Source organism: Cinclus cinclus, chromosome 3, assembly GCF_963662255.1.
Source record: "Cinclus cinclus chromosome 3, bCinCin1.1, whole genome shotgun sequence".
NCBI classification, from domain to species: Eukaryota; Metazoa; Chordata; class Aves; order Passeriformes; family Cinclidae; genus Cinclus; species Cinclus cinclus.
In genome coordinates this window covers 56967965-56981227 of record NC_085048.1, presented here as the reverse complement: position 1 = coordinate 56981227, position 13263 = coordinate 56967965, and the positions used below count along the sequence as shown (strand labels likewise).

The following is a 13263-nucleotide window of genomic DNA, read 5'->3' as shown; positions in this document are numbered from 1 at the left end:
GAATTACAAACTGAAGAGAGAGAAGGTACTAAGGTCACACATCAATGAATCCCATCTTCCTACATGGAATTCCCAAGTAAAAATGCAGTCAAAACGAAAATCAAACCAAAATATAATTCTGTGGTTTACATGACAAATCCTTGCAACTGCTCATGGCTAAACCAATTCTTTAATGCCTAGTATAGATTTATCCAGTTAACTGCAATTCATGTAATCAGGGCAACAGAACTGCCATTGCAAATTACACATTATCATTTCTGAAATATTTCTACATTATTAGTTGTCCCTCCTTGCTACAGGTTATAAATTATTGATTTCTTTTTCAATTCCTCTTCATAATTGCCCATCATCTTGTCATCTTAGCTACTCTATCATCCTTTAGGTCTCCCCCACATTTTTCTGCTTTCTTGCTCCTTGTGCAGTGAAGAACCCCAGAACATACACTGAATTCCTAATTGGCTTCCGGAAAGGCAGAAGCCGCAACCCTTGATTTATGAAGCTGTTACTCAGTCTCCTGGGAGCTCTGTTTGAGATGCCATAGATGGAGGAAGCACAAAGATACCGTGTCCTCATGCATGTAAAGCATCTGTTTGTCCCTGAAGCTTCATTCCCACTCAGGGCTTGCAGCCAGTGCCAAGCTCAAAATACATTAGAAGCATGTGCCTTATTCCCGCAGGTAACAAAGTTGAAGAGCTAGAGATTGTCAGCTTCAATAAAGCTGTCAGCATAGAAAGCCATCAATAAAGGGATCAAAAAATAAGCCCATCGTATAAAAGACAGGTAGGCCACCCAAAATTTTAAAAAGGGTGCAACCTACATTTTCTGATTGTTGTAGAATTTAATCTGTTTTCTAAATCAAATCAAATTAATTAAACAGCAGTTTTATAAAACTGCCAAAAATTAAATTACAAGATCAGAGCATTAAACTGACCCTGAGATACCATTTAGGATATTAATCTTTTCTTTTAATATATTATCTTATAGAATCAGAGAGCAGCCTTTGAACACTTTCTGATATTGTCAACATCCCACCTTCAAAAGCACTTTGGCTATTTGCCAGAACACCACTCATCCCATTAACAAATCATACTGGCCATACATAACCTAGCATTATTTGCAATCTCATTAACATGTTTAAAAATGATTTTGAAACAAATTTATATCCCTAGACATGAATTCTTGAACTTTTCTTTAAAGCTAATCTGATTAGGTGATAAGATCAGATATATAAACAAACCTACTTTCTGTTTTTAAAGAGAAATAACTATTTTTCTGTAATTATTTTCTGTTAAAATACCCAGTGTACAATAATGCATATAGTTAGTCTGTTGCCTGAAAACTAAAAAACCCCAACAAAACAACAATTTAAAGTTCGCATATTTTCAGAGAAATCACACTATTTTTCTTTTATTACCATAGAGTACTTCACTTCTGAGGTAAAACAAAACATCTGTAAATAAAAATATTTGGATAATATGCCCTTAGCATCTGTACTTTTCTTTGTACTGTTCTTCCAGGAACATCTAAAGACATAACCTTTTCCCCAAACAATATTATTTTAATTGGGCTTGTAGACAGGGTAGCACAGGATGAGAAGAAAACATATCAGAGTTCTGATCCTGAATAAGAAAATGTAGCTTTAAACAATAGTTTTTGAAATACCTGTTAACACAGCTCCCAATGTACCTGAGCTTATGGAATACTAGCAGAAAACAGAAAATCAGCTCTGCAAAATGTAAATTTGTACTAGATGATACTAAAACTTTGCCTACTATAATTACTGTAATCAAAAATGGAAATACATGTATTTATATCCTTTTCACATTCCATGTTTGTATTGACTTCTCTGGAGCATTGATGAGTTAAGTCAGCCATTTCAAAAGTAAACAGACAAAGTAAACAATCATTGCCCCCCTCAGTATGTGTACATACTTAATTTTAATTATAAAAGCTTTCAGAAAACAAAGCAGGTCTGCCTGCAGCTTCAGAATGAGTCAGAAAATTAAAAGCAAGCACTGGTTTCTCCAACATGATGTAAACATCTGAAGAAACCTAATTCTTATACAAGTTGTCCATAAAAAAAAAAATTAGGTTTCAGGATCAAAAGGTCAGTAAATCAACCAAACAAAAATCTAATAAAGAGCTAACATTTTGATATTAAAAATAAACCGTCCACTAAAATTAAAATTCAGCCTTTGAAATGGGACTTGAACTCTTTATGCATACTCTGCCCTGCTGACCCTTGCTAAAGGGTGTAAGTCAATATGAAATACTCACAAATGGAGAGAGGATGATGGATTTTCTGCCAAATAATCCTAGGCAAAAGTAATGCTGTTAGCTGGGGAGCTTGCTTTTATTTCCTTTGCCAAGTGATGAATTAAGAGAACTTCCTAGCATACATGATGTTTTACTGTTGGCAATTTTTTAAATCCCTGGTTCTTTTCTTCTTATAAATAAAAACAATACAACCAATAGGCAGCAAGAAAACAAAAGGAACAGCTTCTTACATTTTGGGAGTTTTAAAACTAGGTAAGATTGCTTACTTGGGGAGGGAAGGGAAAATCAACAGAAGTTGCAATCTCATCAGATTCTACTCAGTAGAATGGTATTTTATTTATCAGGAACTGGGCAGTGTCTCTGTTTTCTGAATGAACGACAGATCCTTCCTATCTATTTTTACCTCTGGGTAACTATCCTGAGAATAGTGGATAGCCCTTAACAGTTGTACACTTCATTTAGTTTATGAATATCACTGCCAGAGGAAAGAGCTGTGTTAATCTCTAACATGTTGCAGAAGAGGTCAGCACACAGGACATTAAAATACCATGTCAGCCTGTAAGTAAATTCCTGATGCATGTTTAAATGCATGGCAGCTGCCATGGCTCTACAAAAGCCCTGTTACCTAAAAGTTCCTGTTATAGCAGTGCTTGTCATCTCCCGTTTGCTATGGTGAGACACTTTTTGCCCCCAAGAAAGTTCATAAACTGAAAGAACACATCGGGAAGAATGGGATTATAAGTGCAAGCATAGAGGCTGAAATTGCTTGCTTAAGGCCAGAAAGCCAGTCAAGGATAGAGGTGGGAATAAGATGTATGGCTCCTGTCAGGCATGGCAATGTCACAGCCACATGACAGACTGGGAGATCTCCATCGGAGACCGTGTGCTGCTGGTGGCAAGAGATGGACTTGGCAGCTTTGTCTCCTTGTCTTTCACTGGGTCAGAAAGAGGAGACAGGACAGGTTTCCTCGTGGCACCAGCTCCTCAGGAGACAGCCAGCTCTAGTTACCAGCCAGCCAGAAGGAACACTCACAATGCCTCCCCATTTTCATGGCAGCACATTCCCCAGGCATACAGTCTCATCCCACACACTCTCACTGCATCTCTGTTGTACTCTGAAAACCCATATGAAGGGAAGAGAACATGGATTTCTCCAGTAAGCTACACTTGTCCAGTTCCCCACTTGTTTGTGACCCAGCCAGCCCAGTCACGGTGTGACACTTCATTCAGCACACAACCAACACACATGTGCCCCTGTACAGCTCCTAGTCTGTGAGAAAACCATTTAATTCCTTTTCCAGTGAGGCACAGAGCAGCATCCATCCACCAACGACAAACAATAAAAACCCCACTGAAAATAACTGTGACAAGGCCACGCTATCTCTTAATTATTTTCTATCATGTAACCACTAAAATTCTTTTTTTCATACTGAAATTACTCATTAATTCAAAATTCTCTAAACATACAAATTAAAATGCCTGGTCTCTCACATGACATCTGACCTGAAAACAGTGGTAACTTCTGTTCACTAGGAGGAAAGTCAGCCAAATAAACAGCTTTCTTATCCTGCAGGGCTAACTTCTTGAGTAGAAGATAATGTCACTATTAATTACATAAGCTCTAAAAGAGAGGAAAGGACAGGAAAGGAAAGGAAAATTTCCTTTATTTGCAAAGGAAATGCAAATAAATCACAAGGGTCTTCAGCCCCACAAATTAAAACACAGAAGCTAGTGACGTGAGGTTACTGTAATATATTAAAAAAGGAATTAAAAACTTGAAATACACAAGAGTTGAATGCACTGCTCTTAATAAAGGGTAAATCAGAGTTTTCAAAATCCTGGAAGAAGAAGGAAAATACAAACTACAACACTTGTATCAACATCTTTAAAAAGTTCCTTTTCTTTTGGTGTCTTGTGCCTGAAAAGTATCAAAACCTATCATCTAGTAATGGCAGGAAGTCTGAGTAACTACAGGCTTGACAGTTTTCTAACAGATTTTTAAGAAGAAAACAACTTTAAAAAATGAAATAAGAAATATAACCTTTGTCTACTAAAGGGAGGCTATGACATATTAAAAGCTTTTTCCAGTGATGAAAATAGGACATCTCATCAACGATAAGGAACAAAAGAACCTGCTACAGTAATACATAGGAGTCTGTTAACCAGGCAAGAAGAACATTACTACATGATTAAGGGGAGAGAGAAGAGATTAAGGGGAGCCACCACATGAGAACTTTGGGACAGGAGAGAGGACCAGACCCAGGGCTCCCATTTACTATCTGTTAAACTATGCCAGCAGAAAGACTGAGGAACACTGATAAAGTTTATTGGCAACAGCAAAGCTTGAAAACATATCATACAGGGAAACGTAGAAGAGAACCAGAATAAAAGCTATTAGTAAATGACAAAAATCTGACCTATGGTTTGGGAAGTTTATACTCAGAAACATTAGGGAGGTGTTTGGGATCCCAGCAGTATTCAATCAATCACAGTAATGTATGGAAAATGTGTACTTGAATGGTTAGAGACACTATTACTAAAAATTATCACTTGTGAAAGAGAAAGAAAAACAACAAAACCAAAAAACAAATGAGTCCAAATTTGCCATAGCAAGAGTTAAAAATCCTAGCTGGTTTCAAACTGGAGCTAAGTCAGTTTCTGAAGCAGATCACTTGATATGCTTGTCAGATAAAGCAGAGAACTCAGCTAAATGGCTGATGATTTATAACCACATGTTATTTTATTGCTATAAATTGCCCCTCGCAATTCTGAATATAAACAGATTTAGGAACAAATATTTACAAATTTGCTTTGTGGCAGGGAAAGACTAAGTGAATTTGCAACGTGTTCTTTAGATGCATTATTTTTTAAAGGGAAGAAGTAAAATGTCACTACAAGACAATCCATAATTTAGGAGGTGTTGTTTTCAAAATAGCACCACCTCTCCTGCCTGGGCAAAACATTACTTTTTAATGCCAAGTGTAATATTGGTTAGACATAATTCAGTAGTTCATGATCAGTACCAACTTTCAGTTTTGAGTTCAGCTTCGCATAATTTATATGATTTCAAATTAATTCAGCACTGAAGTACAGTGACATATGATACCGAAGTCAATGCTAGAATGCTTCCTTACACACAAAAACATATCAGACAGCTCTCTTCTACTCAGTCTTTCTTCTGAAAAGCTTTATACTGCAATGCATGCTAAAGACCATAAGAAAAAAAAAATCTGCAGTAATAAGGCGGAGTCAGAACTTTCTCAAGGCCTCTGAACACACAAAAACAAGAAAATATTTGATTCTCATATCATATAAAATTCATAAATTATTTCAAGACTGTTGTAAGCAGTTTCCACAACAGAAATAGATAGTAATTTAAGTAATTGTCACCTGACTTCCAGTTGCAGCAAGCTATAAGCAAGCATGATTTGCACCCAGATTATTTGTGACAAGGCAGTAAGTAAACTCAGCTTTCAGGAACTCTGACTTCATGCCAGTGAAGGAAAACACATTGCACTACATTTAGTCTCTGAAGACTTTCCTGCTGACTGGTAAGAAAACTTGCTAAGATTTTGAAAGCATGAAGAAGGAGATGGCATTTTTTGTTCCCGCTTTACGACAAGAAATGGAATTTACTTTTACCTCAGCAGTTGTGCGGAAAGCAATAAAAAGGGCAGCCTGGATGTGAAAGGCACCACTACTCACAAGTGAACGGCACAGATTCACGGATCTTCTAGCAGTAATGGCACCTTATTTTGCAGTTTGTGGTACCACTGAGACTTATATTATTAGACCATGACTTTAAGAGCCTCAGAGCAATTCCAACTAGCACAGTATCACCTTCCGTCCCCCCGCCCCACTGTCACAGTTATGCCCAGCACAGCTGCTTGAGCAGCTGCACTATGAATGGGGTCAGAGAAAATACTGTAGAGTTCTGAACATCTTTTTCTAGTTTGTAGTGCACACAGATCAGAGTAGGCAAGTAACACCTACACTGACAATGCTCCCAACCACCCCGTACTGTGAAACCTTAGCCTTGCTATAACACTTTAACAAGAACAGCACATTGTTCAGAGAGCAAAATACTGGAACACAATCGCACTGAAGTTTGGGGTTAGTCGTGAAAGTAAGAGTGAAGAAGTCAGAGATTAAATAATGCAAGCTAGAAGGATGCTGGTCAGATTCTTAAAAATTAAAACTTTCTGGAGGGTGACTGCATGGAATCCCCTTCTAATGGTATCAAGAAAAAACAATATTAAAAATAAATCCTTGAACTTGACATTTAAATGTAATAATATCACATTACTAGTGGTGCCAAAAGAAGTTTAGCCAAAGTATTTGGGCTTTATTTCCTTTTTTGGAAAAGGGGTACACTAAAAAATGGATTGAAGAGTTTTATGACATTAAAAAAGAATCTATTGAAGATAATTCACTTGGTGTATTAAACACATACAATTTTTATAAGGCGCTTTATAAACTTATTAAAAAATGTCTGCGCTGAGAGTATGTAAAGTGGATAGCCTTTGAAATAAAACTTTGTATGTACTGAAGAGATACTTAGAACAGCTAGCATCATTATCTTACTCTAACCAACAGAGTACCAACACAATAAAAAGAGTCAATTACTCAGCTTATTAAAAATTACTGCATCTACAAATTCCTTCTAATTACATCAAGTGAACCAACTAAAGAAAGAAACAGAAAGTGAACTTTTCTTAAGTCAGCAACGATTTGCAATAATTCCCCTCTTGTCACCTGATAAAACACACCAGGACAAAGTTGCCCAGCAGAGCATGCTCCCAGCATCGAATGTGACATGCTTATTGGGGGCAGCAAAGAAAGCAATCGACAAACAAAGTCCAAACATGAAAAACAAACTTGAGAAGAACTTTGCTTTAGGACTCCAAGGATCTACTCATGCTTCACTTGTCTTCTGATTTACGATAACCCCTCTCTTCAGCTGAATCACGGAGGAGATGGATAAGGGTAATCTGTTGAGTTGCGTAGTGCAGTAATTCCTGACAGCTCAGGAAAGCCCCAGGTTCAGAGAGCCCAAACCCTACAGTCCTGGGGACACGGCAGCTGTGAGGAGGGGTGCACTGCCTGTGCCCCAGCGTGGGTGCTCCCCATGCAGGAGCTGCCTGCAGCCATCCTCAGTGGGCCACTCCTGCTCACAGCAGGGCCGGGGGGAATCTGCAGGGAAACACTAAAAGGCTGAGAGGACAAACAAGTGCAAACCAGCCAGTGGCAGCTGCAGCATCACACTTAAAGTTCAGTAGCAAAACTCATACCAAGAACTGAAAATTAGAGCAAAAAGACTGAGTTATCAGTACCTAGCAACAAGGCTCAGGAAAGAGAGAAAAGAAAAGATGAGGTAAAAGGCTTAAGCTATCTAAAACTTAATGAAGGCCTGTGATTCACCTGGCTACCTGAAAATGAAACACGGAATGCCTTCAGTTACTGAGAGTTCACAACAGGACTCAATGGTTAAACTTCATTTATATTTTTTTTAAAGCAGACTGTCTACATCACTGTTACCTGACACTACTGAAAAGGCACAGCATGATGCCATTCCAGCTGAAAAGCAAGCAGAGAAACAGGCAATGCAGGGTAGAGAGAGAAAGTAAGGTTTAAAAATAAATTTTAAAATAACACTTTGAAAAGGTTTATTTCATTTTTTTTTTTTTGCCTTGGCCATGGCAAATGGTCACACAAGCAATTGGATCTACACAACAGATTGGTTTCTCAGTGCTGGCTGTCCCAGCTCACCTTCTCCTGCACCAGCTCTGGTGTTTTTGTGACTCTGGGCTGAACTGCTTCTGTGTTAAGTCAGCAGAAAACTAAGCCAACAAAAAGGGCAATAGGTTTCTGCTGGGATGTCATGCAAAAACAGTTGAGCACAGGCTGAGAAAGGAGACAGGCTTAGCTGCCCTGGCAATGCAGGCTCAGTCTGGTCAGCTAGTGCATCCACAGTAGTTTTACTGGCACTTGAAAGCTCCAAATGAGGCTTTAATACCATAAATATTTATTTCAACAGAAAGACCATCTTATGTGGCATTATCTCATCTTCCCCCTGTCACACAAAGCTGTTTGCCCAGACACTGTCTGTTGTTGTAGTTGTTTTCAACCGAGACCAAGTCTCCAGCTTAGCTTGCCACGTGGCTCTGTGAACAGGTGTGCTGGTGAAACAGAGGGGTTGCAAAACACTGGAAACAAGCAGCTGGAGGAAAGAGGGTGCTTAAATCAGGATGGAGAGTTAAAAAAGTCTGTGCCTGCAAAACTGTGTTGCAAATTCAAGCCATGCTATTCTCCTTAGTACTGTTCACACACTTGACAGGAAATTCTGTTCTAAAATAAATATGGCGTAAGTAAAAAAAAAAAAAAAAAAAGAAATAGACACAAACAGTAAATATATAAAACAAATATATGAAACATATATATTTTATATTATCATTCCATCTCACAGTGAGTGAGCTAATGTATGTACATTAGGATATTTACTCTACTCTTTGGGAAAGTAATTTAATTGCAGAATATGTCACAGATTTCTCATATTCCTGCTTTGGATGCAGCTGAGAGTAATCTCATAGCCTGTAGTCCCTAAAATGTCTCTCCCAGCCACATAGTCCTGCAAGATACCTTACTCTATTCCTAGCAGCTTTTGAATTCTTTCCTGAGCTTATGCAACTAACCTACAGAACTGTACTGTAATCGCTCATACAAGATTTAACAAGTGTCAGATCTAATGCACGAGAACACTCCCAAAAGGGAAATGTGCAACAGTGAAAACTTTTACTTTTAGCAGGACTGAATAAACTTACTCAGCTACTTACCTAACTGCAGCATAGCTGTCCTGCACCCTGGCTGTCTGAATTAACTACAGGATCAGCTTCCCCCTTGGAATTTCAGTGACCACAGAGGGCTCAGGCAAACTACACAGTGAGCAGGAATGCAGTGGAGTTCCTTGCTACCTGTTTTGCTGTGCAGATTCACAAGGCACTGGGCCCTCCATCTGTAAGGATGTTACCTCAGTGTGGACTGGTGCACACTTTGTAGCTGTCATTTTAGACTTCAGTAGTGTAGGGTAGGATAAGACAGTATTTAATAAACCTGTAGGTGCTACATGTAGTCTCTGCCCGGGTACTCTAACTAGTTACCAGAAAAAAAGTATTTTTTTCAAACCATAAAGCTTATGGTAATTACAACCATTAGAACAAATATTTGCACTTGTGACTACCTGCAAAGTTTATTTAAGTAGGCCACTCTATGAACTATTGCTTTTAATAATCTAACAAGGACTACAAATCATGCTGAAGTTCCTGGCTCTGCAGAGCAAAGGCAGTCTTATTCTGAAGCCAGTTTCATGGGGATTTGTGTTCCGTGGAATAAAATCTGAACAAGAGCCTTTAGCTGGCAACACACAAAGGTTTTCCTATATTGAAGCTGCACTGCTTTGTCTCCCAACAGAGAAACTGGAGCCAAAGACAAACAAAGCAGAAAAGAGCATTAAAGACAAACAGGTGGATAAGACTGAAAAAACCCACAAGAAATGCAAGGATATGTTCTCTGTGCCTGAGGGACACACTCAATGGAAGGGAATCCAAATCTAAGGCAATTCATTTTGGGCTCCAAAACCTGGATCAAGACTCAAGACTGTTGCCAACATATCTCCATTCAATTGATACAGAACTGACTCTTCACTTGAAAAGATTGCACACCGCAGAAACAAAATCACTTCACATGGCTTATGAAAAATATTACCTACCCTAAATTCTCTTGCACTTCATCCCACAAAGCCATGTAACAACAAACATGGCCCAGTGAAACAGGAATTCAATTATCATTAAATAAATGTATTCAGAATGCAAAATGTTCTTCTCTGAATGGATGTTTGATCAATAGAGGGAAATAAACAGACCTTTAAGCTATAGAACACTGTAAAAAACAACCCTTTCCTGTATGTAGGTAAGACATAAACATATACATACATGTTTCCCTACTAGTTTAAGGGTGCTAGCAAAAGAAACCTCATGTTTCACATTGCTGTATCTTTTCAAGCGCATTGTTCCACAGGTACTCAAACTTCAGCTATAGGATTAATGTAATCCAACCTAGGCGTGCAGGACTCGGAAGAGAATGGCTGCAGCAGTGCAAAGGCATCACTACTGCAAAGCTACAATGCTCCTTTTATTTAATTAATTCTAAGGTTTAAACACTTGCAACAATTTTTATAAAAGCTAGTTCATCGTTCAGCCACAAGTTTATTTTGCCTGCAACTGTAAGCTCTATGTGTCTATTGTTGCTTGTGCAGGCTGAATTCCTAATATAAAAAAGTCTGCCCACTCAAAGTGCTTTCATGGAAACATAAGGGCCTCATGGTGACAATGCAGCTGGACCAACCAAATCGCTCACAGACACCAAAATGAGGCAGTATTCACCTTTCTTCTACCACTTTGCCTCTGCTAGTCCTCTACACTGGCTCAGAAACATCTGACCTCTGATTTGGCCGAGTTTACTGAGCTGGTAAGAAATAATTCATCAGGAGAAAAAGAATGTTTTTTATAGTTTATCAAGTGAGGCCAGATGAATACTAATAGAATGAACAGGACGCCTCTTTCAATGCAATGCAGTCATTCGACTGATTCAGCTACCTTGTGGAGTGAACAGGTCACTTGTGAGTCAAACATGGCGCAGGAACACAGTGATAGGACTTGAGACAAAAAATACAATAAACTGAATACGTACTTACCTACAAATCCTTTCTCTCCAACTAATTTAAGAGCAATTTTATCTGCCAAAACAGAAGAATTTCCATGTGCAATATTAGCAAAGGGTCCAGCGTGAACAAATACTGGTGTTCCCTGGATGATAAAAGAATATACGTAAGTAATTCAATGTATAGATGTCACTGTTTAACCCCAGCCAGTAGCTAAGCCCCACACAGCTGATCACTTGCTTCTCTATCTGGGATGGGGGAGCAAACCAGAAGGGTTAAAGTAAGAATATTATGGCTTGAGATAAACACAATTTAATAGGCAAAGAAAAGACTCCACACACACGAGCAAAGCAAAACAAGGAATTCATTCCTGCTTCCCAACAGCAGGCAGCTGTTCAGTCCAGGAAAGCAGGGCTTTATCATGTGTAATGGTTACTTGGGAAGACAAATGCCATCACTCCAAATGTCCCCCCTTCTTCCTTCTTCCCACAGGTTTGTAAGCTCAGTACAATGCCTATGGTTGGGAATACCCCTTGGGCCAGTTGCGGTCAGCTGTCCCCACTGTGTCCCCTCCCAACATCTTGTGTACCCCCCAGCCTCCTTACTGGTGGGGTGAGAGACAGAAAAGGCCTTGACTCTGTGCAAGCCTTGCTCAGCAATTACAAAAACATTCCTGCCTTATCAACACCGTCTCCAACACAACTCCAAAACACAGCCCTGTAATAGCTGATGTGAAGATAATTAACCCTATCCCAGGCCAAACCACCACATTATGTAAGAAACACAATAATTTTTCAGACTTCTCAAAGTCACATATAAATCAAAGCACATATAGCAAGGAAGTGCTATTAGACAATTTAGGGGTTCTAGGTACATCTCAGGTGCTTGAGACCTCATTCATTCACCTGCTTCATTCCTAGAAAGGTAATAAACAGTGTTGCAAGCCTTCACAATTTCCTCACCCCACCTTGTACCAGTTCATGTTTAGTATTTCCACAGCTCTAATACTGTGCTGTGCTATTCAGGCACATGTCCTATAACAAGCACTAAATGCAGCACTGCAGATACACAAATAAGAGCCCAGCTCCAGCCTTACTCCAGCCCTATGTACTCCTGTTTTCCTCACTGGCTGCTGCAGCTACTCCTGTGCAGGCAGAGGAGCCAGCAGATGCTACAAGGGACCAGAGTCAAGGGTTATGGAGCTGGAGAGGGAGATGGCAAGGGATGTGCTGGGGTTCCGTGGGGACACTGACACAATGGAAAATGCATTCACTGCTGCTGGAAGCCCAGGTGCAGAGGTGAATTCTTCTGCACTAGACACCATACAAATACACGGGGGAAATCGACTCTGTAGATGAACCAATCTAAACCAGAGAACGGAGAGGCAAGGAGTAAGCAAATTAGCTACATACAGAGAATTTGTGAGGTAGGAAGCAGTTCTCAGCTTCCCTCATATTTTTGGCAGGCATCCAAAGGAAAGGAGAAATTAGAAAATAAGTGTCCTCAGGAAGGGATTAGGGTTAGGTGAGATTACATTAATTGCTACTTTTTCTCTAAAGCAAAATACAGAGCCAGCCAGAAGAATGTCACTTCAGCTGTTCTACTACAAAATACTTAGGCAAACAAATGCCCATTATTGCGTTCATGCATCTTAAAGCACCCAGCTGGTTAAAGAAAAGGTAAGCAGACATCTCAACATTATTTCCATCAATGTTCTTCCCACATTCTGTACTAGGAGCTACTGCCAACCTTCAAAAGTTCAGGCAACCTACCAGGCAACCTCCTTCAAGTTTTGATCAGAAACCCCAGTTAAGGAGGACAGTGTTCCATGGATCAGCTGCAGGGCACATCTAATAGTCCCCTGAACGACAGCTTGGAAACTATTAACCATAAAGTACAGGTTGGTCCTTCTTCCTCTCATCTCCCAGCCACCAATATCTTAAGGAAACAACATACATAGGAAAACTCTATTTCACTACTGTAATCTAAGTGGTGTTTTACAGAAAATATAGATATTTTAGTAATGATGACTAGAAATACTATACAAAAATGATATATCAACAAAAAGCATCTCTTCTTATTGCTTCCCTTAGAAGTAATAACATATAATTAATTGTTTTTCTCAGAGGAAAGACCAACAACTTTTTAGTCATTGCCACATGCACACACCTGAGTGGGGGCTATTCTCCAGGAACAACAAAATTAAGCTACAACTCAGGTAACTCTGCCTTGTACATGTTAGAGTAGAATCAGGAGCCAACAAGGCAAAT

General features: G+C 39.2%; 1 protein-coding gene across 1 annotated transcript in view; it reads right to left on the bottom strand.

The window, feature by feature from the left end:
• MTHFD1L (methylenetetrahydrofolate dehydrogenase (NADP+ dependent) 1 like) overlaps nt 1-13263 on the bottom strand; it is a 137888-nt gene that overhangs the window by 68337 nt on the left and 56288 nt on the right. Inside the window, exon 19 of the mRNA XM_062488866.1 lies at nt 11027-11138. Coding sequence (XP_062344850.1) covers nt 11027-11138 — 112 coding nt within the window. The remainder of the gene's footprint in view (nt 1-11026; nt 11139-13263) is intronic.